General features: G+C 42.0%; 4 protein-coding genes across 5 annotated transcripts; 2 read left to right on the top strand and 2 right to left on the bottom strand.

Annotated features, from left to right (window-relative positions):
• Window positions 1-1,512: 1,512 nt before the first annotated feature.
• On the top strand, window positions 1,513-8,332 carry boka (BCL2 family apoptosis regulator BOK a). The gene is made up of 4 exons (XM_031873021.1): window positions 1,513-1,733; window positions 3,574-3,702; window positions 5,784-5,947; window positions 7,992-8,332. Exons 1-4 carry the CDS (start codon window positions 1,520-1,522, stop codon window positions 8,115-8,117), a joined length of 633 nt encoding a protein of 210 aa, XP_031728881.1. The 5' UTR covers window positions 1,513-1,519; the 3' UTR covers window positions 8,118-8,332.
• A 2,354-nt stretch (window positions 8,333-10,686) lies between these two features.
• Window positions 10,687-17,052, top strand: atg4b (autophagy related 4B, cysteine peptidase). Of its 2 annotated transcripts, XM_031873019.1 has the most exons (13): window positions 10,687-10,768; window positions 12,421-12,522; window positions 12,656-12,727; window positions 12,819-12,917; window positions 13,058-13,159; window positions 13,262-13,334; window positions 14,644-14,723; window positions 15,066-15,256; window positions 15,947-16,025; window positions 16,153-16,298; window positions 16,445-16,501; window positions 16,597-16,690; window positions 16,777-17,052. In XM_031873019.1, exons 1-13 carry the CDS (start codon window positions 10,759-10,761, stop codon window positions 16,848-16,850), a joined length of 1,179 nt encoding a protein of 392 aa, XP_031728879.1. In that variant the 5' UTR covers window positions 10,687-10,758; the 3' UTR covers window positions 16,851-17,052. The 2 variants fall into 2 exon arrangements, with proteins under 2 accessions (XP_031728879.1, XP_031728880.1); XM_031873020.1 differs by lacking the exon at window positions 16,777-17,052 and having other exon boundaries at window positions 16,459-16,501; window positions 16,597-16,688.
• A 486-nt stretch (window positions 17,053-17,538) lies between these two features.
• Window positions 17,539-21,423, bottom strand: dtymk (deoxythymidylate kinase (thymidylate kinase)). The gene is made up of 5 exons (XM_031872957.1): window positions 21,165-21,423; window positions 20,943-21,051; window positions 18,268-18,358; window positions 17,967-18,164; window positions 17,539-17,873 (listed from the first exon to the last, which is right to left on the bottom strand). The coding sequence occupies exons 1-5, from the start codon at window positions 21,292-21,294 to the stop codon at window positions 17,763-17,765; spliced, it is 639 nt and encodes a 212-aa protein (XP_031728817.1). The 5' UTR covers window positions 21,295-21,423; the 3' UTR covers window positions 17,539-17,762.
• A 615-nt stretch (window positions 21,424-22,038) lies between these two features.
• agxta (alanine--glyoxylate and serine--pyruvate aminotransferase a) lies at window positions 22,039-26,142 on the bottom strand. Its single transcript, XM_031873014.1, has 11 exons — window positions 25,912-26,142; window positions 24,538-24,730; window positions 23,981-24,045; window positions 23,803-23,903; window positions 23,649-23,719; window positions 23,427-23,511; window positions 23,258-23,356; window positions 23,070-23,139; window positions 22,526-22,621; window positions 22,292-22,420; window positions 22,039-22,175 (listed from the first exon to the last, which is right to left on the bottom strand). Exons 1-11 carry the CDS (start codon window positions 26,068-26,070, stop codon window positions 22,068-22,070), a joined length of 1,176 nt encoding a protein of 391 aa, XP_031728874.1. The 5' UTR covers window positions 26,071-26,142; the 3' UTR covers window positions 22,039-22,067.
• Window positions 26,143-26,526: the final 384 nt, after the last annotated feature.

Below are 26,526 nucleotides of genomic sequence, written 5' to 3'. Positions count from 1 at the left end.
TACCATGTTTCACATCTTTATCATAGGCTAACTCTAATCCCTGTTAGTGTGTCATAGAGGATATGCATCATACCTCGTGTGTGTAATCAGGGCTAGCTCTTTGCCCCCCTTCTCCAGTCTGTGTGCTAAGCTAGTATGCTAAGCTAACAGCACTTAGCTTAGAATATTAGCTTCATATTTAAAGGACAGACACGAGAGGTATGGATCAAATCAATAAGAATGTAACGAGCCTGTGAAAAACAGTTGTGTCCTGTTTTTTGTGGCTCTGGTGGAAGCTTTTTAAAGTTCGAGAGAATAACCCTGATGACGTCATAGTGATGTCATCAGGGTCGCTTTAGCTCAGGCTTTAAAATCATAACAGAAGAGTGTGAAGAGATGTGGAGTTTAAAAGATGTGGATGTTGACCCCGGTAGGGAGCGACTAATGAAAAGATGTCATTGGTTGCATTATGGGAAACGTAGGATTAGGTGTTTAGGGAGTTTGACCTGTAATTGGGATTTAAAGTCAGAATTTGATTACGTCTGCTCCTTTGATTTTTTTTGTCTCTCACAGGTCCCCCAACTTTATTAGACTTTATAGGCAAAAACTAAATGTTTTTTTTTGACAAGCCTCCTGTGGGTTTCCTCTTGGGTAGAAGATAATCGAATAGTTTGATCTGAGATTTCTTTTTTTTAATGCAGGCACAACTTATCTTCATTGGTTTTGTAACACAACAGCTCTAGGGCTGCTTAATGCAACAGCACACAAAACATATAGATGTCAGATCAATGCTGTGCACCTTTAATTGACAGATCCAGTTAGTACTGCTGGGTCATGTACTCTCTCTCTGTGTGTGTGTGTGTTGTATGAGTTGGGGTGGAGGGGCGGGGCTTGTGTATCTCCGCTTTAGGACTTCACAATAAGTGCCCTTAGAAGGAGAGCCTGTCAGACTGTAAACTGGAGAGCTTTTCTTTTCTTTTTTTCGATTTGAGTGGCAGCAACTCTTAAATTCCTAAATGTCAAATGATCAAAACCAACTTTTCTGCTCAGTGACGAGTTAGGATGCAGGATAACATGTTCTCGGGTAAGTGTTATTTGAATTGTCCATACCTTCATTATAAGGCAGTATGGGCGCACTAACTGTAACTTTATGGATTCATGCATACCTCTTCTGGACTAACTTTTCCTGCTCTTCCGCGTGGGGTTTACGTAACCTGCAGCTTCAGTACGTGCGTTGATTGGGTTTGCGTCGGACAGCTCTATCCAGGCAAAAGATGTCCAACCAACAAACTAATCCGCGTGTTTTGTTATGCAGGATAATCTCCACAAGTCTTCCTAGTGCCTACTACAGAAGGAGGGAGGAGGAGGAGGAGGAGGAGGCGGGGGGGGGGGGGACGTGTCCCGGTGCGGAAGTGGGGGGGGGGGGGGGGGGGGGGGGGGGGGGGGGGGGGGCACGTGTCCCGGTGCAGAAGTGGCTGCCGTGAGAGGCGGCGGTGGCGGGGGAAGGTGAGCAGCGCAGTCCGCGGCGGGTGACAGGGGCATGGAGATGTTGCGCCGCTCTTCTGTGTTCGCGGCCGAAGTGTTTGACCGCTCGCCCACCGACAAGGAGCTGGTGTCCCAGGCCAAGGCGCTGTGCAGGGACTACATTTACTCCAGGCTCAACCGCGCCGGGATAGGCTGGTCGAAGCCTGACCACGGGCGGGCTGCATCAGGCGGGGCGCTGGGAGATATATCGTCGGTCCTGCTGTGGCTGGGTGAGTTTTTTTTGTTTTTGGAGCACGGTCCGCTTAACACTGTGTTGGACCAGTCAGTTGTATAGAGACTTATGGTCGACCTCAGAGTGCAGTGATATCTGCTGCATTCAAAAACAATACCCATTGAAATCATTCCGAAAACGGTATTTGAACCTTTGTTTTTTAAAAATAATAATACAAAAAAATGAATCAATTGAACATTAAACACCTTTAAGACTGAAACCTTTAACACTGAAACACCTTTAAGGGATTCCCAGGAAAATAATATATTCACAGTTTCCTTTAGCTAATGTTTGGATGTTTGCCCAGTATGAAAACCGATACAGTTCTGAGGTTTCACTTTACCATTTGTGGTTATCACACCACCGCCAGTTTAGTTGTGCAATTCACTGGAAACTCAGATCGAACAGATTCATGAGGATGCCGACAATTTGAAGATTCCTTTATTAAAAGGAAACAACAGAGGGGATGTTTCATGTTTGTGAACACTTTCCAGCAGAGAGAGTACAACAAAAACTGTGATGCAAACAGAGTACGGCAAGAATCTACTGAAGAGATTAGATTACAGACTGTTGGACTTTGTTAATTTAAATACTGGATATGAAGTCATTCCAGGTTGAAAGAAATAGTTTGACTCATCTAAGTCTCTGCTGAGACTTAGATGAGTAGATGGATACCACTCTGGTGTTTGTACAGAAAAATGTAGCTTAGCATAGCACAAAGACAAACATCAGGGGCTTAATGGTTTTGGTGAGATTCATAATTGACTCGTGGCTAAGCCCCGCCCACCTGCTGCTCCTCCATCAAGCTGTCAGAGCTATGTTACCATGGAGCCCACACTGTCACTAACTGCATTCCCTGAAGAAATATTATAGAATTTTTGGAAAAATGAAAAAAGCGATTTTCCGAGAGAATCAGACAGAAGGGGGTTTGGAGTATAAATCCATGTTGTTAAACGAATTCAGCAGTGAAAACGGGTCAAAAAGATAAAGATATAAGTTAAAGCCTACAGTGTAAAAGTGAACCACCATATCACCTGGAGATGGAGACAGAATACAATGAAGTTAGAAACAACACTATAAAGCAGGGTCAAGTTCTTTATTTACTGTTACAATTAAAAAGCAAAAGTAGCATGTTTATACATTCAGTAGCTAAGAAGGGCTAACGCTAGTTAACGATGTGCTACTATACTTTGCTGACGTTAGCTCCACAGGTTTTTACGTAGAAACGTAATGTTTTAGAAACTCACATCTCCTTCCAACCTCTCCGGATAACGAGTATCACTATTACGCAACGTTTAACCAGGACTAGCTCCAAATCCACAACACCTGCCTGAAAATTGAAGAAAAACCTGAAACGATTGCACAAGACCAGAGCCGGATAGTTGTCGGAGCTGGTTGACGCTACGCTATGATTGGCCAGTCTGCATTCGAGGGGCGGGACTTAGCAAAGGGTCATTTAGAAGAACGCACTTTTAAATTTAAAGCGAGAATATGTAGCTTTTGCCAGAATATGACCATTGTGGCTACAAATGCTGAGCTACTGTTTCAGCTATTGTTACAATAGCACAAGTGGAGAACAGTTAAGCCAGTTGTTTGAGTCAGTTTTGTCTGTTGTACAGCAATGTTCACCTAAAGCTAACATTAGCTACCATAAGCTACTGGTCTTAAAGTTTTTTTTGTGCTGCAAATGAAGTCAACTATTGATTTGTTAGAGGAAGTTATTGCTTCTTTCAAGTCTTGCTTTAGTTGTGTGGATAGCCCAAATGCAGTTAAAGTCAGAGGCACTACAGTCGATAAAATATGTTCTCGCTGAGTTTAGTCTCCTGTGTTTTGGCCAGGTGATGAGTTGGAGTACCTTCGACCCAATGTGTACCGCAACGTAGCGCGACAGCTCAACATCACGGTGGCTTCAGAGAGTATTGTGTCGGACGCCTTCCTGGCTGTGGCTGCAGACATTTTCTCCACAGGTAGGTCCACATCAGTATCTGGTTGTATTGTAAATCAAGCCAATGCTTGCAGGCCTGCATGATGGGTACTAACTGTAGCGCTTTTGTTATCAGGTACGCAAACTTCAACACAAAGGAAGATTACGGATCGTTTTTGCTGTTTTAGGGAAGTTCTTCTTTTTGTTGAAACCCAGAAGGAGGAACATGGCTTGCGACAAATACAATAAAGATATTTAAATGTCTGGAGAGCTATGTTACTGCTCCTATTAATGCTTTACTATTGAATTACTAGAGCGAGCCATAATTTCCTCCCCCTCAAACATCAACTAATTCCAGCCAACTTTTTCATGTAAACACCTTCTTTTTGCAGGGTGAGTGCGGAATTCTCCAGTTAGTCCGAAACATTTTGTTGCAGTCATTATCCCCTTACAGGAAGGGAACCGCAGGGAAAACATTCAGTCCATATTAGGTTAACATGTTGCCAGAGCGAGTGATTGTTACAGACAGTTTGGACCCCACCCACGGAGTTCAGTCATCAGCCTCGGCTGATTTGTACCTTCGGGGCTGTAACAAAGCAATCTGCTGCAAAAGTAATTAGGAATCAACTGCACATGGAAGAAAATCAGGTTTGTGTGGTCCTTGAAAGTGCAAAGTTACTTAGAAATATCACTGACTACTTCAGACCTATCATTACGAAAGAATATCTACCTAAATCGAAACATGTTCTGGGATGTACATGGGCAGACATACATTGCGGTTAGGCTCTAGTTTCAGTATACAGGATGACAAAGTAGCCCTCAATGACTACAAATGTAAATTTGGACATACTGTGTAAAGCTGACAGTCTAGCCGTGTCTCTGTGAGGAGGAAGTCATGGGCAGCTGTAGATAATGACCACAAACTCTTCTGATGCTTTTGAGCTCAGTCACAAACATCATGCTGCCTTACACAAGGCACAGATAAACTACAGCCGAAACACATTCCCACACCGAGCATGTTACACCGGTATCCGCTTTTAAAACTTTCTAATTTAAACCCACAGTGAATTCTTTCCCAACCGCAAGTTCCCCTTATGAATACGGAGCTTTTAGTGTCTTTGAGCTCACAGTTTTGAATTTTGTGGCCCTCAACTTTACTGTTCCGGTTCAGTCTCATCACTTTCACTTGTTTCTGGTAGCTGTTTTCAGTGGAAAGGGAAGGGACCATGAGACCCGTCACTGCCGAAGCTCGCAGTTTGGCTCATTTTCTTAAACTACTATAGCAAGCTCGCTAACTAGCCAGCTGTCCGCTAGTGAGCTAGCTAGCTTGTTAATTCCGCAATGCTTAAATGCCAGACTTTTTTACAGAAAACAACAAAGTTGTTACTCATCTGGCAATAGCAATGTGCTTTTCCGACACTGTGGCAAGAGTGTGTGTGTGACTTCTCAGATGTTATTTATTTTTTTAATTACTCATTTTAAAAGGTAAACCTTTACTTAGAATTGATGAACTCACCATAAATTGGACAGCAGCATTGCAAGTGCACACAGTGGAGAGTGTCACTCTGCAAATTCCAGGTCTCACAGTTAAAGAGAAACATGACCTCCGTTTACCAGATCCTAGGAATGAATCGGATGACAGATACAGAAGATGGATGGAGTTGGGGGCTCATTTTGTATCCGTTAGACATGTAAACACTGCAAAAAGAGTCTGAGGCTTTGACTGTAAATGGTGCTGCGGCAGAAACTCAACAAGTGAACCAAGAAAAATTATCTGCTCACTAATATAGCAAGGCGAACTGCCTGCCTGGCGCCCGAGCCTTCTGTTTGGGTTTTCTTCTCTGTGGGACAGACAAGCATGTAAGCCTCTTGCCTGGCTGCTGTTGACGTTTTAGAGTTTGTTCATCCATCTTTGAATAAGAGCTGCTGACAGAATTTTGCTGCACTAAAAACTCCTCAAAAATAGGCACTCCACTTTGATTTGAGAACCCTCAAATCAACAAATAATAATTTGTTTGCAAAATATGCGTTCATATATCACATAGCAGGACGTAAATGGCTCTGTGCATGAAGCTTTGAGTGAGGATGCAGTGTAGTTTGTTCTAACAGTGTATTTCCTGTCAGGTGTGACATGGGGGAAGGTGGTGTCTTTGTACGCTGTGGCAGGAGCCCTGGCAGTGGACTGTGTTCGCCACGGCCACCCGGCTATGGTCCATACCATTGTTGACTGCATGGGGGAGTTTGTCCGCAAGAGCCTGATCTCCTGGTTAAAAAGGAGAGGGGGCTGGGTAAGGGCAAGTTCTTTTTTTTACCTGATCGCTTGTTTGTGTAAGTGTTGCCGATGAAATAACTCTAAGACCTTTACTTTCACAGTGGTAAACTGAAGGTGTGTGTGTGGGTGTGTTTTCTCCTGTTTCTGCCATGCTGGATGTGGCAAAGTATGTCAAGCTAACTACAAAAAAATAGTCCCAGTGTCAATATTATGGAAATATTTTATTGGGCATGGAGTTGTTAAAGTAAGTAAACAAGTGCTTCAATCTGTTTTTCTTCATATTTCTGTGTTGGTGGGTGTGATATGAATATTAGGGCTGCAATCCTCTGATTGTTTTCTTGATTATTCCATTTGTGGTTAGGTCTATAAAATATCAGAAGAACGTGAAAAATAAACATATTTTTCCAGAGCCCAAGGTGGCAGCTTCAAATTGTCGGCATCCTCAGGGTCTGAAAAGTGAAGCTGAAGTGCCTTAAACTTAAACATCCTTAATGTCCAGCAGGGGGCGACTCCTCTGGTTGCAAAAAGAAGTCTGATTGTATAGAAGTCTGAGAAAATGACTCTACTTCTCACTTGATTTATTACCTCAGTAAACATTGTAAACATGATTTTATGGTCTCAATATAGTCTTCAATATAGCATGATGTTCTTTTAGTAAATTAAGCAGGGTATGCTTTAGGGCGGGGCTTACTGTGATTGACTGTCCGGTCTGGGAGTTGTCCATGTATTCGTCTTGCAGCTTTAACCCTTTCACTGTGTTTTCACTTCATGAAAGTTAATTGTAACATTTTAGTTGCCTAACAATGTCTTATTCAGCATTCCGTTGTACTTAGCTCCACCCTCTTGTGTTACTTCTGGTTACAAAAAACCAAGATGGCAACAGCCATGCCGAGCTTGAGGCTTCTAAACGGCAGTCCACAAACCAATGGGTGACGTCACGGTGACTTTGTACACTTCTTATATACAGTCTATGGTCCCAAATTTCTTAAAGATATGAAGCAAAGAAAAGCAGCAAATCTTCACATTTGAGAAGCTAGATTAGAACTATGTAATGTTTGACTTTTTTGATAAATTTATTATCAAAATATTCTGTCAATCGACTAATTGATAAATCAACTGATCCTTTTAGCTCTAATGAATATTGAGCACACTATCCCCCGGTTATCTGGAGATTATCTGCATATGACGTACAGATACACCAGCGAGAGAAAAATATAAACTTGCTGTTAAGTAGCTACAAGAGAAAATATATTACCATATGATACAAGATGAATGTGGATAAAGTCATGAGGTGCGAATGCAATACAGTTTAAAGATGAATATCATCATATTGTATTATACTGGGGCGGGATTAATAGTCAAAGAAAGGTTGAAGGCTGTATGATAACAGGGTTAAAACACCGTGTATTGACAATATAACACCTACATCCACCCCACATCTTCAGACAGAATAGTAGAAGTCTATTCTGCAGAATCCTATCAATAAGAAAAGCCTTTATGATAAAATCCTACAGAGACAACAAAGCGCACCAGAAGGAACAAGGCCTGGCAACGGGCCTCTGCGCTGCTGGAAAGAGCAAAACAAGTGAACAAATGCGCCCATGCAATCAGAGACATGGCACCCAAGTCGGTTTTGTTTTCAGGGCAAGTGGAGTGTGACCAAATAAAGAGCAATGCATTGTATAACTGACCTCATGAGCACAAATGAGGGACCTGTCCCGGTCTAAACTCAAACTGTAATATTTCCACACTGGGAGATAATCAGCGTGTGGGAAAAACTCCATAACAATCTGTGATGTGACGGATCTGAGGAGGGAGAAGTGTTTAGTGTCAGGACTGACACTTAAACTGTGCTCTCTGTGAAATCTCATTGTCTACGAAAGTGATCTAGTTATATAAGTAGACTTTTCGAGTAAGCATTGCAGAGATTGCAGTGTGGGCTTTTGCATTGAAAGAAACACATGTTGGGAATTATTGGGTTTTTTTCTTATTTTTTCTCTTTGTTTCATTCCACAGTCTGAATTCATTTGGTGAGCTCTGTGTCCTCTCTACCGTTACAGGTGGATGTAACGAAATGCGTGGTGAACACCGATCCCAGCTGCCGCTCTCACTGGCTGGTGTCCGCCGTCTGTGCCTTCGGACACTACCTGAAGGCCACTGTGTTGTACCTCCTCAGAGACACGTGAAAGACAAAGTCACGCACTGGGTTTTTTTTTTGTAGCGGACTGACCGACACTATACTCCGCCACCACCACCAGCACTCCACTAAAGCTTCCACTGCTTTGGATTATGTTTACACTCGTTTGCACTGAGCCTTCGTGGACGATGAACGCCTGTCCATTCACAGAAAAAGGACTTTCCGTGCTTCCTCTGCAAGATTGTCTATTTATTGTTAATAGTAAGGTTATGGCACACTTTTGACGCGAATGTATAGAATCACCCACTCTTAATGTTTTTAGCTTATAATTTGTTCCACAATCAGCAGAACTTCTCATTTGTTTCGCTTCCTGTTTGGCAGAGGCTTGGCTGCCCCTAGTGGTTGAAAACTAACTACTGTACTTGGTTGTACAAAAATCTATAGCAATATATATGCAAAATACAACATGTTTTTCTCCAATTAAGGGACTGTACGGAAATTATTAATTGATATTATTTCAAAAGATGATTTGGGGAAGAGTATGGGAGGATGTTTGCTTTTCCTCTCCCTCAAGATTTATATTGTGTTTCAGCCCTCCCTTGCCAGAATAATTTAAAAAGGGACCAAATAGTTACGATTGACTGTGTGGATATTGGTGAGTAAATGTTGTCTCTACCAACATTTGTTCTTTCATGTTATTCTGCATCACAACACAAAGGTAGAACAAATGAAATGTGTCATAAAGCCTGTAATATAAATCAAGTTCATATTCACTCATTGCCAACTTGTTCTAATAATTTAGCAAAGTAAAAGGAAACGTTTTGACCGGGGTTCCACTAACTTATACATGTTTAAATTGGGGAACACCATCTTAAATTATTATTTCTGCTTTTCCTCCATACTCTCGTAATATTTTTAGATAATAAGAGTAGTGTTACATTTTTCTATTCAAGCAAATATATATATTCGGAAAGAATGTGTATAAACTAAGATTCAGACCCCTTCCCCACCCTAATAATGTCTGTACAGTCCCTAATGAGTGATGAATTGAGCCTATGATAACTACATATGTGTATTTCAGACAGCACTATACACTTAATGCAACTTTTTCTCCTTCCTCATTGTTCCCTGTGAGGCAGTGTATGCCATTGCTGTACTGTAATTGCAGTAACGCAAGTTACAGTACATGTTCATTAAGCTAGAGCACTTTGATAACATTTCATTTTGTGAGCATAATTTATTCCATGAATAATTTCACTTTTATACGGCACCGGCACGTAGTACTATGAGTCCTAGAAAATATACACGTTTGTGAGTCATCTGCAATTGTAAATATGAACAATAATACAATGGTTCTAACGGCAATTTGTCAAGTCAGCAGCAGTAAATAATGATACATTTTTATAAACAGATTGTGCTTTGAAGCTGTTTTCCCAGAAGGTAAGTGGTCTTTCAGATGAAATAAAGGGCTTACTAAGCTTCAATTAAAGGCACCTTGTGAGCAAGTGGTGCTGAACTGATTGCTTGGTGTGTTACATCAACCAAATGTAAAAAGTTAGTTTTCTAGCTGTCTGTAGTCTCAAACAATGAAAATGAATAAGTCCTTTTCAAACATTTATGACGGAAAAGAAGTAAACCTTTTTGGACGTCTGGTAAATGTTTTTTTTTTTTGTGTGCAAGTGGTAGATATGTAAATGTTTTAATTGCAGTATAAGCCTTTTGCTTAAAATTGTAGTCTGCTTTTCTCTGCGTGTGTTTGTCTCTCAGCTAGATCTTGGTGTGAATGATTGTATTTACAGACTGCAAAGAATAAGAGATGCCAGAAACATTGATGGTTATTTGTGACCACCTAGTGGTTGAATCAGAATCACTAGACACAGATTGGCCAACAGATTTATCTGTAAATGGCATGATGAAATGTCAATTAAACAATTGTATTAATTGAATTAAAGACGGAGTCTCCAACCACATGGAAACATTTTCCACCTAATTTTCCAACTAAATGACTTAATGTATGCATTTGTTTGCTGCATCTCACACCTTCCACTGATCATACTGTGTGTAATCTTAGTTCAAGTACTTGTTTTTCCCTTTTAGCAATACTGTATATCTACGTACGAAATTGAATGGTCACTGTAAACATCTAAACAATAAGTATTAATCTTGAGTGTTTTTTTTCTTGACAAAAGATGAGTTTTCACTTCCTTCTCAGAAATGCCCTGAGCTTTCTGTCAACTGAAGTCATCTAATTTGCAGTGGTTCCTCCTCTCAAAGGTTTTCAGTAGCGTATATTCCGTATACTCTCCCAATTCTGGAGCTTTAAAAGATTACATAATTTTTTACAGTCGTGTAGAAGAAGGCTTTGGTTAACTGTCTAGCTTAAGGCTCTAGTAATTTGTTGAAAGGGGGGGGAAAAAATGTAACTTCTCTTATGGTCAGAGAAGGGAGCCTCACGGATATCAAGCCTCCTTAACTCTGTAACATGAACGCACCATAAATTGTTTTCAACGGGACGGCTACGTCAGCCACTACTGATTGGTTTGGGTGACGTGACCCCACTCCCTTCTCTTATTGGATGTCGTAATAAATGTCCCGCCTCTCGCCGAATTCCACAGCAGGGCTCTATACCCATTGGTCCGCCGGGTCGGAGTCCAGAGAACAACAAACAAGATAGGGTGAAGACCGTCGGGATGGATGCAGGTAAACGAGATTTTTATAGTAAAATAACGTTTCTTTCTCTCCTTTACCCTGCCAGTATTGCCACAAACTAATCACAACAACACCACATCATACTTGGCAACACATTTCCTGCTTTGTCATGACAGGATTACCAACTCCAACACAGACCCTATTGCTGTGTAGCCTCGGTGGTGTTAGCCTGATAAAATGATGACTAAAGCTAAAGCTAACCAGCATTAGCCTGCTGTTATTGCTAAATGTGGTGGATTCCCCGCTTTGACAGCTCGCTGCACTGCCGTGAAACGTCTTGTTGTTGCTTCACATGTCATCGTTGTTAGTGACATGTGTTGTTAAGTTTCACTGTTCATAATTTGCCTTCAGTCCTCGGTTTGACTGTTTATGCTAACGCTGTGTTACGCCCTATGAGTCGATGCACTGTCACTCACCATCACATCAGTTATAGGCTAACGTTGCTATAAGCTAGGAGGTTAAGTTATCATATGCAGCAACACGCATGTAGTTTAATAATAACTCAATACTCTTCAGGGAATGCGAGCCCACTTCTTACTCCATTCCCGTCTCCTTCGACTGCAAATACACGAGCCTGTAAATCTCTGCTTTATGTGTCCAGGCTAACTCACTGCTAGCTAGTCAACTTTTCCTGTCTGTTGTTAGTTATGTGGATAGTGACGTGTCAGCAATAAACCGCAGAAGTCCTTTTTTAACCTTCCATCAAAAGCGTAAATGCATATTTCAGTGAATAGCTGCGGGCACCAGTTGGCCAAACTCGGATGTTTCTCTGAAGTGGAAGTGAACCCTTTAATGGTGTCATTACTGTTTTGCCCAATTTTATATTTGGCTTTGATCCCAGTATTTCCGGCTCTGCCAATACAGACTTTTACTGTGATTGCTTTTTGACACTACACTTTATTAAAAGCACCTACTTCCTCATTTACTTACTTATTTATTGCCAGATAATTGCACAAGGGAGATGCATGTTTAGATATTGATATGTGTGATATAGTTGCTTGATTTTTTTTTTTTTCCAGTGTGTCATGTATGTTGTAATTTATATATCCTCTAAAATAGTTATGTCGTCAAAGTTATCCCGGCCTGTGCTTGAAGACTCCAGCTTCGTAACTGAACGCCAGAATAATAATAATTGTGAAGTTTTCAATATTTGAGCCTTTACCAAGCAGGGAGGGTCAAGGTACAACAAATATCAATATCCAGCTGCATTATGGGAAGTGTATAAATGAGCATTTTCTTTTTTAGCTTTTACCAATACCAGGGACTAAAAGTCAGGATATCTTTGCATCTGCTGCAACAAATATGACCATTCGGGTTTTTTAAGTACCTTTAAAAACCTCCCTTCTAATTGATGAACAATACCACGTTTCTTAAATACAATTTAAGTTGTAAATGTGTTTATTTCACCATGAAATACATTTTTAATTTTTTTAATCACATAGGGAGATTCCTCCCTCGCCTACTCTCCTAGCATATAAATTGAGACCCCGGTTAGTCTACAGAAATAAAGAAAGATGGATGTAAATAGAACAACCTTCCTGGAAGTAACTGGGATTTTTCTCAAGGAACTTAATGAATAGGTGCCCCACCGTTTCTTCCTCTGATTGTTGGAATGCTGCTTCATTCTTAACATTCCTTCGCAGCAACCTTGACATACGACACACTTCGCTTTGGAGAGTTTGAAGATTTTCCCGAGACCTCGGAGCCTGTGTGGATCTTGGGGAAAGAATACAATGCACTCACAGGTAGGACTGTGGAATATAACGTGTGTGTGAGACGGAGAGAAATGAGTACTTTAACTTTAAAGAATCATCTTAGCAGACGTGCACTTTTCCCTGAGGTTGTCTTGTAATATGGTGATTTCTGGTCTTCATGTAGAGAAAGATGAGATTTTATCAGACGTCACTTCACGACTGTGGTTCACATACAGAAAAAACTTCCCACCCATTGGTAAGTGAAGACATGTGTGTTTTAGTTGAGCCCCTAACCTTTACTTTTGATGTTAAAGGGATCTCGTGCATGATTCTTGAATGTGTTACAGGTGGGACAGGACCAACGTCGGATACAGGATGGGGATGCATGTTACGGTGCGGCCAGATGATCTTAGGCGAGGCCTTGGTGTGTAGACATGTAGGCAGAGGTAAGACATCTTTAAAGAAACCAAAGAAAAAGGTTTCATCTATACACATAGATGAAATCCGTTTTTTATCACCGTGTGGCACTAGCAGCTCTTCTCCAGTGAGAAGACTACAGGCTTGATAACTGGCTTGTTGTTCTCAGACTGGAGATGGGCCAGAGGCCAGAAACAAAGAGAAGAGTACATCAGTATTCTCAACGCCTTCATCGACAAGAAAGACAGCTATTATTCCATCCATCAAATTGGTGAGTAGCGAGTGTCAGTCCGCTCCAATTTGATCAGGGACTCACTCAGGCAGTAAAGAGTTTGCGTCACATTGTTGTTGTTGTTGTTCCTAAACGCTGCAGCCCAAATGGGAGTTGGAGAGGGAAAGCCTATCGGCCAGTGGTATGGACCGAACACAGTGGCCCAGGTTCTAAAGTAAGTACTGTAGAGCAGGGGTCTTCAATGTTTTTCAGGCCAAGGACCCCCAAACTGATGGAGAGATGGAGCAGGGACCCCCGACTATATCTATATCTATATCTATATCTATATCTATATATATATATATATATATATATATATATATATATATATATATATATATATATATATATTGTATAACATTGTGTTTTATATTAAATGGGCCTGTTACCATGTATAAACATACCTCTTTATTGTGCATTCATTACTAAGCTATTCAAATAATACACAGGTTCATATATTCATGTTTTTATGTTAAACATGTGCAAGGTACAGTGAGTAGGGTGGCCGTACTACTGCCATTTATAAACATACCTTGTCAGCTGATACCAATGCCAATATCGACATTGTCTGTCAATTGCATGATAATCATGCATACAAGCTATTCAAATTGATGTTTTCATTTTAAACGTGGAAATGAAAAATTAGTGATGGCCTATTAGTACCACTGCCATGCATAAAGATACCTGTTATCTTTCATACAATACTGAACTATTAAAATAATGGACACATTCATGTTTAGAGAAACATTTTTTATTTTCTAATGAACCAAAAATTTCGTGGACCCCCTGCAGTACCTCTGTTGAAGACCTCTGCTGTAGAGGAACTACACGTTACTAAGCTGCTCAATTTCAGTTGTTTCCAGATTTGATCAGAGCCCACAGGAACGTCTTTAAATTGCCAAGTTAAAGTCTAAAACCATATATATTTATCTTACATGGATATACATGTGATAAAAATAGCTAGAGCCGCTGGGTAATTTGCTTCAGAGTTCCAGGGTTAAAGGTGCTGCATAGAACGAACAGAAGTTATGTTTACATTCAGGGTTTCTGCTCCATAGCGCCACTCGTGGTAAAAAAACTGCACAGGGTGTCTTTAATCAGTGATCAAAAGTCGACTAATCACTTCAGCATTACCTTACGTCACGTTAGGTCTTTGGTTTTATTTTTTAAATAAAAATATCGCAACTGCTGTCCTAACTGGAAAAGCAAAATCGGTGTGAGCAGCAAAGTTTCTTTGAATCTAAAACAGCCACTTTGTTTCCAAGACATTCAGGAGAGGCAGAACAGTACGTTGACATTATCACACGAGCAAAACTTCTGTTCCACTCCCACCATCTATGTACAGTATGTACGTATCCCGATGTCCAACGATTAACAAAAAAGATGATGCGCTGTTCACCGAGGAGGTTCAAAACTATTTAAAGAAAGAACATCTTTCCGATCAGGTAGAGCACAAAAGTGTCTGTGTGCCGTCTTGCTTTCAGGAAGCTGGCGGTGTTTGATACGTGGAGCAGACTGGTCGTACACGTGGCGATGGACAACACAGTGGTCATCGAGGAGATCAGTGAGTGCGCTCTGAACGGGTCTCCGGGTTGAACTGTGGGCTGTGCTGGGGTTTGCAGAAGTAGTACTTCAGCTAAACATTGCATTTTACAAGATAAAGTTTATGGGTGAAAACAAATACAAATGTGAGTCGGAGTGAAGGAAACAAGTTCATCCATCAACAGTATTTTGGTGATTTTCCCATGTGCAAATATACAAAGCGGAGAGGTTTTTAAAAAAAAAAAAAAAAGGGCTTTAATCCTTTTCTGCCTTGAGGCTACCACCTTACCTTTTGTTTTTCCTGCAGCATAGATAAAAGAAATTATGAAAGTAATTTAGTGATCTTTTCCCCCCCCCGCTACAGAGCGCCTCTGCATGCCCTGGCTGGACGCTGCATGTTGCGAACCGGAGGGAGCGGGGGAGCTCAACGGCTGCCTGGGGGGGGCGTGTGCGCTGGCGGAGGAGGAGACGGCTCTCTGGAAACCTCTGGTCCTGCTCATCCCTCTCAGGCTGGGCCTGAGCGACATCAACGAGGCCTACATCGAAACCCTCAAGGTGAAGCACCTCCGGGGGCGTTCACTGCGTTAAAACGAAGACTTTCTCGATCTTAGAAGTTTATCGAAAAACAGGGGGGTTGTCACTGAAAACCTAACAAAATGAGACATCTGAATTTCCTGCTTGATATTTTGATTAGTCTGATATCTACAGACATGTTATGTGTTATCATTAGTTGTCAGTTACAATACTCTTGCTTCAAATTAGTCCTTTCTGTCAACTGCAGTCTCTCAATAGTAAGGTTACTTTAATGAAAATACATGAGATGTTCACTGTGATTAAGGGTCCCTGCATGCTTCCTTGCAGCCTCTGCGGTTGGCATGTGAATATGCAAGTAAGCTTTTATCCAGGGTATTGCTTTATCAGCCTCTCGTGTATGGGGAAAGGAGCTTCAAGATACACGCTGGTTTAGTGGAGGTTATGCTGTGAGCATGTGTGTAGCCTTCATTTCAAAACAAAGACACTGTAGTGACAAAATGACCCTTTTTTTTTTTTTTTTTTTTTTTTTTGTGTGTGTGGGGGGCTTTCTGATGTGCTTGCTGTAGATTTACCCACATCAAAACAACACGCTTAAGAAAATGGTCGCAATGTCATTTCTATGTTGTTTGCACTGAATGGGCTAGAAGATGAGCATGGAGGCAAAGCCAGCTACAGCTGGGGTGAGATAAACCCTCTCGTCTCTTTTCACAGCAATGCTTCATGCTGCCTCAGTCCCTGGGTGTTATTGGGGGAAAACCCAACAGTGCCCATTACTTCATTGGTTATGTCGGTATGTCTGGTCTCTGTGTTCGTGAAATAAACACTCAGCTGTGCACCGCACACTCACCATATTAATTTGACTCACACCAAGACAATCAATCTGATTATGAATCTTTTTTTTTCTCCTCTCTTCCCAGGAGAAGAACTCATCTATTTAGACCCGCACACCACACAGCCTGCGGTGGATCCATGCGAAGACAGCCAGGTCCCAGACGAGACGTACCACTGTCAGCACCCGCCCTGCCGCATGCATATCTGCGAGCTGGACCCATCCATCGCAGCGGTAGGAATGCTAGGGAGGCTTTTTTTTTTTTTTTTTTTAAATGGCACAAGGCTTTTGTATCTCAAACTAAAGCCCATTGTTACATATTTATTCTTTATAACAGTAGCTCAGTGGTTTGTAGCTTATTGTCTTCTGGTGTCCGCCAGGGTTTCTTCTGCAGAACAGAGGACGAGTTTGACGACTGGTGTATGCGCATAAGAAGGGTACGGTTCCGTTAACACTGCTCTCTTGTTGCGCTTGAATACGTCACTGTTGGAGGAAACGTGTGCGTCATAATGTGGTGCTCCTTCTCTTCTAGCTGTCCTGCAACAGAGGGGGGCTGCCTATGTTTGAGCTAGTGGACAGTCAGCCCTGTCACATGGTCAGCATAGATGCCCTCAACCTTACTCCTGGTAAAGTAACTGCTTTTTTTGTTGTTGCTAAGATTAGAAAAAGGAAATGGATTTTAATGTTTTTTTTTTTTTTCCTGACTTCCTAGATTTCTCAGACCCTGACAGGTTGGAGCGGTTCTTTGACTCAGAAGACGAGGAGTTCGAGATCCTTTCCCTCTGAGGAACACACAAACAATGATTTGCTATTGTGGACAGTCGGCACGAGAGATTCTCTGTATCAGAATGGGAAGCCTGCAGGGGGGCGAACATTAACCGAGACCTCTTGAGCCAGTCCAGCTCCAGCGGTGTAGTCTGTGTGTGTGTGTGTGTGTGTGTGTGTGTGTGTGTGTGTGTGTGTGTGTGTGTGTGTGTGTGTGTGTGTGTGTGTGAGTGTGAGTGAGTGAGTGAGTGTGAGTGAGTGAGTGAGTGAGTGAGTGTGAGAGTGTGTGTGAGTGTGAGAGTGTGTGTGAGAGAGAGAGAGAGAGACACACACAGTGCTCTTCTCAACAGCCTCTTGACTGCTCTTTGTATCCAAACATCGAGACCGCAGGAGCCGTAGCAGGAGCTCAGGATAAATTCTGTCTGCACATCGTCACATCACGCGAGTTTCCATTCAAGTCTTAACACTTTAAATGTTTATTCTGAAGTGATATGGTGCCTTTCCCTGACTCCAGAAGTTAAATTGCCATAACAGTTTTATGTTGTATAGAAACCCCAATGGCTTAAACGCGGTTTGTCACCAACAATTCCAGTCTGGAACGGCCTGCAATGAAACCAAATCAAGGCAAATCTGCAGACAAGTTGCATCAATTGTTCATGCAAAGTATCCTTGCCAAGTTAAAAAAAAAAAAAAAAAAAAAACATATGCGCTAGTTCATTTGAAGATTATTTATTTAATCAACACAACATAGACGGGTGAATGAACAATACACATGTAAGAGGATTAACAACGAATAAAGTCAGAGTCTGGTATATGACAGTGTTACGTCTCTCTTCAATTTCAAGACGGAATATAATTATATTGGCAGTTCTCCTCTGCTTTTAAATAAAGGGGGTTGAATATAGTTTGGTTTAAAGACGAGCAGTTTCAGGTTCACTTCCACAGCTCTCCGAGTGGCCGGTTCTGAGCTGCGTTCACAGTGTTAAGGCTGTGGGTGATTATGTTCTCGTGCACATCCTCAACACTCTGAGAAGCGTCGATCACCTGCAGCAGACAAGTTAGATCACAAGACGTTTATTGCTACTGATTTGAAATGGACGCCTGAGATTAAATGAGCATTCCGCACCGGCCTCATACCTGCCAGTTGACGGAGGTATCCTTCTTCAGCTGTTCGAACTTCTGTTGAACTGCTCTTTGGAAAACACTGGTCTCGTACCTCTCCTCTCCGAACTGACCCCTGAGAGCAGCCTCGGCCGGACTGAGCTGCAGGAACATAACCAGGTCCGGCTTTGGCAGCCCCACATCGGGTTTCATGCACCAGTCCAGACAGAAGCCCTGAAGGAGGAGATGAACACGTTCAAGCCATCTGTTGCTCCTCTCGAACACACACAAATCATGCTGTCTGATGGGTGCAGAGTTTGGCTGAGAGACAACTCACCGGCTTTGCACTTGTGAAAGCAACTCCAGAGAAGGCGTACCGATCCACGACCAGGGTGATGCCTTGCGCCAGCTTCTTCTTCATTAGAGGCCTGCAGTCACAAGTGTTTTAGTTACGCTGCACGTAGACTATAATGCTTACGGGCTAGAGGACACTTATCAAAGCGAATGACAAAAGAATCTGCATCATTGCTAATATATGCAACTTCTGAGATGGAAGGAGAAAGCACATTTACTCAGAGTTCTGTGCCTTTTTTCTTTTTTTAAGAAGGAAAAGACAGAAATTAATAATGTTGGTCAATCTCTCTACTCTGTCTGTGGCTTGAAGCCCCAAGCCCATTAGCTCCCACAAAGAGTCACAACTATATAGTTTCATTTTTCAGATATGCTAAACTATTTCCTCATATAGTTGGGTGCTGTAGATTTCGGTGAAGGTTAAAAGGCTCGGGTAAATATTGCTTTTGCTGGGGACTTTTTTTTTGTTGCCAGGAATCAAAAAAAACACATTTGGCACCGTGGTGAGTATTTAGGGCACCAGGATGGTGAGCTAGGAATTGACTCTTAAGTAAACTGCAGGGTCATGGTAATAAAGGTACAAGTCGTCCAGTGCAACAGGGTGGCTCATTGTGGGTTTTGGAATGTAAACATAAGATGGATCAGGCTGACAGTACTTGTTAGTAGAAGGTTCAATTTGATGTTTTTTTGGTCTTTTCATGTAATGTCTGGACTCTAGACAATTACAAAAATATACACTGCTCAAAAAAATAAAGGGAACACTTAAGCAACACATCCTAGATCTGAATGAATGAAATAGTCTTATTAAATACTTTGTTCTTTACATAGTTGAATGTGCTGACAACAAAATCACACAAAAATTATCAATGAAAATGAAATTTATTAACCCATGGAGGTCTGGATTTGGAGTCACACTCAAAATTGAAGTGGAAAAACACACTACAGGCTGATCCAACTTTGATGTAATGTCCTTAAAACAAGTCCAAATGAGGCTCAGTAGTGTGTGTGGCCTCCACGTGCCTGTATGACCTCCCTACAACACCTGGGCATGCTCCTGATGAGGTGGCGGATGGTCTCCTGAGGGATCTCCTCCCAGACCTGGACTAAAGCATCCGCCAACTCCTGGACAGTCTGTGGTGCAACGTGGCGTTGGTGGATGGAGCGAGACATGATGTCCCAGATGTGCTCAATTGGATTCAGGTCTGGGGAACGGGCAGGCCAGTCCATAACATCAATGCCTTCGTCTTGCAGGAACTGCTGACACACTCCAGCCACATGAGGTCTAGCATTGTCTTGCATTAGGAGGAACCCAGGGCCAACCGCACCGGCATATGGTCTCACAAGGGGTCTGAGGATCTCATCTCGGTACCTAATGGCAGTCAGGCTACCTCTGGCGAGCACACGGAGGGATGTGCGGCCCTCCAAAGAAATGCCACCCCACACCATTACTGACCCATCGCCAAACCGGTCATGCTGGAGGATGTTGCAGGCAGCAGAACGTTCTCCACGGCGTCTCCGGACTCTGTCACGTCTGTCACGTGCTCAGTGTGAACCTGCTTTCATCTGTGAAGAGCACAGGGCACCAGTGGCGAAGTTGCCAATCTTGGTGTTCTCTGGCAAATGCCAAACATCCTGCCCGGTGTTGGGCTGTAAGCACAACCCCCACCTGTGGACGTCGGGCCCTCATACCACCCTCATGGAGTCTGTTTCTGACCGTTTGAGCAGACACATGCATATTTGTGGCCTGCTGGAGGTCATTTTGTAGGGCTCTGGCAGTGCTCCTGCTGTTCCTCCTTGCACAAAGGTGGAGGTAGCGGTCCTGCTGCTGGGTTGTTGCCGTCCTACGGCCTCCTCCACGTCTCCTGATGTACTGGCCTGTCTCCTGGTAGAGCCTCCATGCTCTGGACACTACGCTGACAGACACCGCATACCTTCTTGACACAGCTCGCATTGATGTGCCATCCTGGATGAGCTGCACTACCTGAGCCACTTGTGTGGGTTGTAGACTCCGTCTCATGCTACCACTAGAGTGAAAGCACCGCCAGCATTCAAAAGTGACCAAAACTTCAGCCAGAAAGCATAGGAACTGAGAAGTGGTCTGTGGTCACCACCTGCAGAACCACTCCTTTATTGGGGGTGTGTCTTGTTAATTGCCTATAATTTCCACCTGTTGTCTATTCCATTTGCACAACAGCATGTGAAATTGATTGTCAGTGTTGCTTCCTAAGTGGGCAGTTTGATTTCTCAGAAGTGTGATTGACTTGGAGTTACATTGTGTTGTTTAAGTGTTCCCTTTATTTTTTTGAGCAGTGTATATATCCACGTCACTTGACTTGTCCTTTAACGTACTAGCACTAGAGAGAATTCATATTTTTGAAACTTACCAGTATTTTAATACCAAAGTACAACTTCCTGTGAACTAACCCTTTAAAGTTGTGGGACAGCTGAACGTGTCATTCTTCATGGTGAGTACTTAGCTACATTTTGTAGACCCACAGCTGACATTTTCGACTAGTCATAGCAGGAGAAGCAGCAGTTATTAATGCCCTCATTAATGTTATAAAATACACCTGTGCTCCTCCTGCTATGACGTGTCAAAAAGGTCTGCCGCTAAAAGGGCTCAGTTCACGTAAACTCTGCGTTCACTTAAACGCAACTTACACCAGTTCCCAGCGGTTTGCGGAGAACAGCAGGTGCACCGTGTGGTCCTCTAAGTCACTTTTCTTCTCCAGGTAGGCGCTTATCAGCTGTCCAATTGTCGTGGTCCTGTCTGACTCCGAGAAACCGCACCACGGCACGTTGTGTTAATATTGCACAGTATTGGAACAACAATAATGCTAACATTAAGCACTAACGTTGTATTACACCAATAACATGCCTCACCGGGGAACCTCATCATCTCTGCGGGTCGGCCGCTCTGTTGCAGCGCCTGAACCAGTCTGTTGCACTGCGTAGTCTTGCCGGCCTTATCCATTCCCTCCAGCACAATGAGCGCTCCTCTCTTACACGCCATTACTGACGGCTGTTTGTCAGCACTGTGCTGTGTGGTTGACGAACGAGTTTGTTGGCTAAATCTCACCACGCAACGGTAGTTTCCTTATCATCATTTACGCGCCATTTACGTGTAAATTGTCAACACGGAAGTACGATGACGCACTTCCGGTTTCGCTTGTTTTAGTTTTTTTTAACAACTTTATTGAAATAAAAGTAAGTTAATTTAATTACTTATATACAGTCTATGGTTAGAATATAATTTGGGAAGCTTATTAAAAATAGATAAAATTAAATAAAAACAATTTTATTTATTTTCATAGAAATTGATTGGATTTTCCATTTTAATTGTTGAACTCTTTTGATATAATGTTATGTAATAAATCCACAATGCACAGCAAGTGCAAAAAAAAACACCAGCTGGTATTGATAAGATTATCTGAATGTAAGGTTTTCAGTAAGAAAGATGCCAACCATGAGAAAACCCACTGATATAATTAACCTATATAGAGGGCAAAATATAGTTTTCTATATGCGTGAAATGTTTCTAATATACCATTAAGAATGGTCAAACTATTCGTTACTGCCTGTTTGTATTGGACTGAAAAACAAAAATAATAGGTAAAGTATATGATCACAGACTGCCGCTGACGAAAGGTACCACAGCATTATGTGGAAAAGCCCACTGTTCCCATTCAAGTAGTGATTGAGCCACAAGTCAATTATTGAGAACAATGATTGATTTATTACACAGTCTCTTCCTTGGTCATCTTTACAGCATCCAACCGTAACATGTTACACTTTGCTCTTGTGGCAGTGTTTCAGAGCGTCTTTCAGTGCTGCCAGCACCATGTCAACATTGGCCTTGCTGCTGTTACATCCCATCAGTCCAACACGCAGCACCTAAGAGGACAAAAAACAACCGGGATTTAGGCTACACAGGACTTCAGTGACTTGGAGGGAATAGTCAAGTAGAAACAAATTATTATGCAAATAATTTTTACGAATTTTTCTTTTACCAAGCCAACTGATGGTCCAAGCCCTCCGGAAATCTCTAAATTATGTGTTTTCATGATGTAGGTTGTGATCTCTTTCCAGTCATATCCATGAGGAGCAACAATAGTGGTAACCGTGGGGAGCCTTGCTTTCTGTAACAACCATTTAAGTCAGAAATAGTAACATGTTTCCCTTTTTATAATTATTTGTAGATTATATAATAAAATGAAATGGGAGTGTTGAAACTTGAAACTCACTTTTTCTTTGACAAAAAGTTTGAGTCCCATGCTTTCTAGGCCAATGTGGAAATACTCTGCTGCTTTCTGATGTCTTTCCCATGAATTCTCCAGGCCCTGAGAGTAACAGAACAAGGCATAAAAACAGACAAAATATAGTACAGCTGAGGTGTTAACTCATATTTTCATTTTATACATATTCATTTTCAGGGTTTACTACACAATGCCATGCTAGCATCTCTGTGAGGCTGTTCTTCTTAGGCACAGCGGGGCTTTGAGCTAAATGCTAACATGCACGCAATGCCAATGCTAACATGCTAATGTTATGTAGCGTTTACCATGTGCCCTTATTTGAGCATGGCAACTTTTGCTATTTAGAACTGTGCTTTCATAGAGTGCATCTCAAGGCAACAGCTCGCTAGCTGTTCTGACTATTTATAATTGGCACAGAGTTGGAATGGTATATTTTTTTGTCACTGTACAACCTGCACAGTGGCTATCTGAAAAGAACTGTTGAAGCTCCGACAGATACAAAATCCAAATATTTCACTCGAACACGTCCCACCTCCTCAACAAGGACCGCCAGACTCTCCCTCAGGGAATAGAAAGCAGTGACTGGACCTGTGTGATGATATCTATAGAGAAGAAATGGAAAAGACAGAGCAATATTCAGGAATTGTGCAATAGTGGCTAAAAATGAGAGCACCATTTAAAACTGAATCGGTTCCGTAGGGGGGGGGGGAGGCGTCTTACAGTCTTGACGGCTTGCCATCACATCCCCAGTAGTTTGCAAGCCAACTCAAATCCAAGAAGAACGACACAGGCTTTGTCCTGCGGTTGAATATTTTCTGGCTGTGGACAGATGCACCTTAAGTACACTTTACATATACTTTAAAGTATTACTTGTTTGTACATTTCTCACCATGCTCTTTCACTGAAGGAGATGGGTGCTGTACCCGGAGGGGCATTCAAAACCTTTTGGGAGCCTGTATATAGGATGTCTATCTCTGAAAATACAAACATCCACAGAAGAAAAAAAAATCAATCAATATTTGTGTCACCAAAATAGATAATAAAACAATAAAATGGTTTCACCAGTCGCCCCAGAGAGACTGGGAACATGTAGCAGGATTTAATACTAAACCTAGCTGGTCCATGCACAGAGGGGCCCCTCCAACTGACGCCACGGAGTCGACGAGAAACAAGCAGTTATACCTGTAGGAACAAACCGTAACATTATCTGCCCTTATTATCATTACAGATGTGATGATGACTGAGGCGCGAGCGCCGCATCTTACTTATGGCACAGCTGTCCGATGCCATTTAAAGGATGCAGGACTCCCGTAGAAGACTCTCCATGTGCGAGGAAGAACACCACTGGTCGGTGTTTTGATAAGGCCTGTGATGAGATAACAGTATGATCGCACGGACTGAATTTATTTGTGTTACCTGATAACTTTAGAGTCAGAGTGATACCTGCTCTATTTCTTCATTCATGAAGAAACCACCAGGGGCCGCCACGATGGTATTTACTCTGGCTCCTGTTGGGTTAACACACGTGTTGTTATGTGGCGGAATCACTTCAGAATCATTTTTATTTCATCAATTACTGCTTAGGTGTTTTTATCATTGTCAACAAACCCCTTGAAAACGAGCCACACCATTGCACTGGATGTTCCTTCATTATGATGAATGTGTACATATACATCATACTGCTGCTGTCAATCCTAGCGTGCCAAATGTGTATTATTCCACTGCTGAAAATAGTCCCCAACAAATGTACTGTTTACTCCTGTTCAGGTGCTCTTTGCTGAAAACTACAGTGCCCAGCTGTTTTTGTAGAAAATTACTGAGCCTCCTTCAAACTAAACTATATATTTATGATCTATTTTCTTAGGATTTACATCTTCAGATGAAACCAAGGAATAGGGCGGGGAAGCCCGAAAATCTTGAGAGGTGGACTAATACCGTGTCGGTTTTGGTCTCTTCATGGGACTTCTTGACAGAAAAATAGAGAGAGCCAGCAGCCTTACCAATCCTCTCAGCCATTTCTGCTGCTCTCTCTCCCCATATGCCGTTGACCGCGGTCAGCACACTCTCCCCAGACTCCACTGTGTTGAAGATGGCACACTCCATCGCGGTGTGGCCAGTGCCGCTCACAGAAAAAGTCATCTTGTTCTGAGTCTGGAACATGTACTGGATTCCACTTTTGATGTCATTCATTATCTGTGACAAATAACAAGCAAACAATTGGGGGGGTAGTTTGAACAGAAATATATTTTCTCTTTAACTCTTCCCTGTTCCTTACAATGTGTGGCAGACTGAGGGCCACAGGTTAGCCGCAGCCCCTTTAATCTGTCCAATCATGAGGCAAACGAATCGCCGGCACAGAGGCATGAAAACTGTCATAAAGTCAATGGTTCTAGCTTCTGACATGTGACAATCGGCTGGTTGATCATATTAACAATAAACTGAACACGTATTGGTTTGGGAACAAAACATTTACAACATGTCAACCCTGAGCTTTTGGACATTCTGATGGGCATTTTTTACTTATTTTTGACATTTTATGGACCACACCGACTAATTGAGAAAACTGCCAAATTAAAAAATATAAGGTGCAGCTGTCTCTTTCACTCTCTCACTCATACATACACTCTCACATACACACACACATAGAAATATATGTCTATACTTGTGGAACCCTTATTGACATAAAACGATCACTTGCATAACTTAACCTTAACTGTCCCACCTAAATGCCGCACACCAACCCTGCCCCTAACCCTAACCCTAACCTAAATCTATCATCAACCAAGTCTCAACCTTCAAACAGTTCTTTGAAAACCGACCAGTGTCTTCACAATGCAGAAATGTCCTCACTACGATGGTTTGAAACGGAAATTGGTCCTAACAAAGGTAGCAGGCACACATGCACTGTTTTTTGAAGAAGACTTAATCAAAACGACATAGCTTGGCTGCAGTTAAGCAATTTCCAGTATTGGGAGTCTTACTTGGATCTTTTACTTGAGTAAAAGTGGCAATAACATAGTGAAGAAATACTCTAACAATAGACGTCCTGCATTCAACATTCACTTAGGTAAAGATATAGAAGTATTGTCAGCTAAATGTACTTACAATATCAAAATTGGGTTTTTCAAATCTATAAAATGCATCATATTTCATTGTTTGGTTATTTGTTTTGTACCTGCAGATATAGAGTTAAAAGCACAATACTCCCCTCTGAAATGAGTGTATAAAGAAGCATAAAATGGAAATACTCAAGTAAAGTACAATAACATTAAAACTATACTTAAGTACAGTCCACGAGTAAAGGCACTAAGTTACTTTCCACCAATGTATGTAGATGCTACATTTTTTCTATGCGTGTTAAACACCCGTGTTACCTCGAATATCTCTGGATGCATGTGTCCAATGACAGGATTGGCCCCAGCCTGCAAGATCCGCGGGGGAACATTGGAAGGTCCCGGTCCAAACATGTGGCGATAAGGAACCACTAACGGCTTCTGCAGGCATTTTGGTGGTGGGACGGAGACGGACGACATGTTTGCCAGCAAGCGTGACAGGCGCAGTGAAAACCACAAAAAGCCGTGGAAGCAGGTAAAAGTACAGCCTGAGCTGAGCCCCACCCCCTCCGTCTGACCAGTGAGGTCCTCAGGTCAGGAGTCTGTCACATTTTCTGCTTTTATCTCCGGCTTCTTCTGTCAACACATGTTGCCTTCTGTGCACAATGAGCTCAGGCAGCTGGAAACATTTTAAAGATAAGGGAAGTCACCCATCATGTCCTCAAATGTTAATCATTGACCACAGACTCTCGCTTAACCATTATACTGCTGTGCTTGACGTCTTTTCCACAAACTAGAGTTCTTGTTACCCTCCATTTTAAATCAGTTCATTTTAAGTTCTAATAAATTACAGTTTGTAAGATTGATAGATTTTACCTATAAATATAAAAATATATATATAATTAGAACTTAAAATGAACTGATTTAAAATGGAGG

This window comes from Anarrhichthys ocellatus, unplaced genomic scaffold (genome assembly GCF_004355925.1).
Source record: "Anarrhichthys ocellatus isolate YVR2014 unplaced genomic scaffold, GSC_Weel_1.0 scaffold67, whole genome shotgun sequence".
Lineage (NCBI taxonomy): Eukaryota > Metazoa > Chordata > Actinopteri > Perciformes > Anarhichadidae > Anarrhichthys > Anarrhichthys ocellatus.
Note: the sequence above shows the minus strand (reverse complement) of the source record. Positions and strands in the feature narration are given on the sequence as shown.

Bases quoted from the DNA above. Each gene is read 5' to 3' on its own strand.
- agxta (XM_031873014.1), bottom strand. From the start codon at position 26,070: ATGTCGTCCGTCTCCGTCCCACCACCAAAATGCCTGCAGAAGCCGTTA. The intron at 22,622-23,069 runs GTGGGACGTGTT...TGTTACTCTCAG, and splicing joins TGGCGGTCCTTGTTGAGGAG to GGCCTGGAGAATTCATGGGA. The intron at 22,176-22,291 runs GTAAAAGAAAAA...TTGTCCTCTTAG, and splicing joins TTGGACCATCAGTTGGCTTG to GTGCTGCGTGTTGGACTGAT.
- dtymk (XM_031872957.1), bottom strand. From the start codon at position 21,294: ATGGCGTGTAAGAGAGGAGCGCTCATTGTGCTGGAGGGAATGGATAAG. The intron at 21,052-21,164 runs GTGAGGCATGTT...TCTCGGAGTCAG, and splicing joins AGAGATGATGAGGTTCCCCG to ACAGGACCACGACAATTGGA. The intron at 18,359-20,942 runs GTAAGTTGCGTT...TTGTGACTGCAG, and splicing joins GCAAACCGCTGGGAACTGGT to GCCTCTAATGAAGAAGAAGC.
- atg4b (XM_031873019.1), top strand. The intron at 12,523-12,655 runs GTAGGACTGTGG...GTCTTCATGTAG, and splicing joins AGAATACAATGCACTCACAG to AGAAAGATGAGATTTTATCA. The intron at 16,502-16,596 runs GTACGGTTCCGT...CTTCTCTTCTAG, and splicing joins GGTGTATGCGCATAAGAAGG to CTGTCCTGCAACAGAGGGGG.
- boka (XM_031873021.1), top strand. From the start codon at position 1,520: ATGGAGATGTTGCGCCGCTCTTCTGTGTTCGCGGCCGAAGTGTTTGAC. The intron at 1,734-3,573 runs GTGAGTTTTTTT...TGTTTTGGCCAG, and splicing joins GTCGGTCCTGCTGTGGCTGG to GTGATGAGTTGGAGTACCTT. The intron at 3,703-5,783 runs GTAGGTCCACAT...ATTTCCTGTCAG, and splicing joins TGCAGACATTTTCTCCACAG to GTGTGACATGGGGGAAGGTG.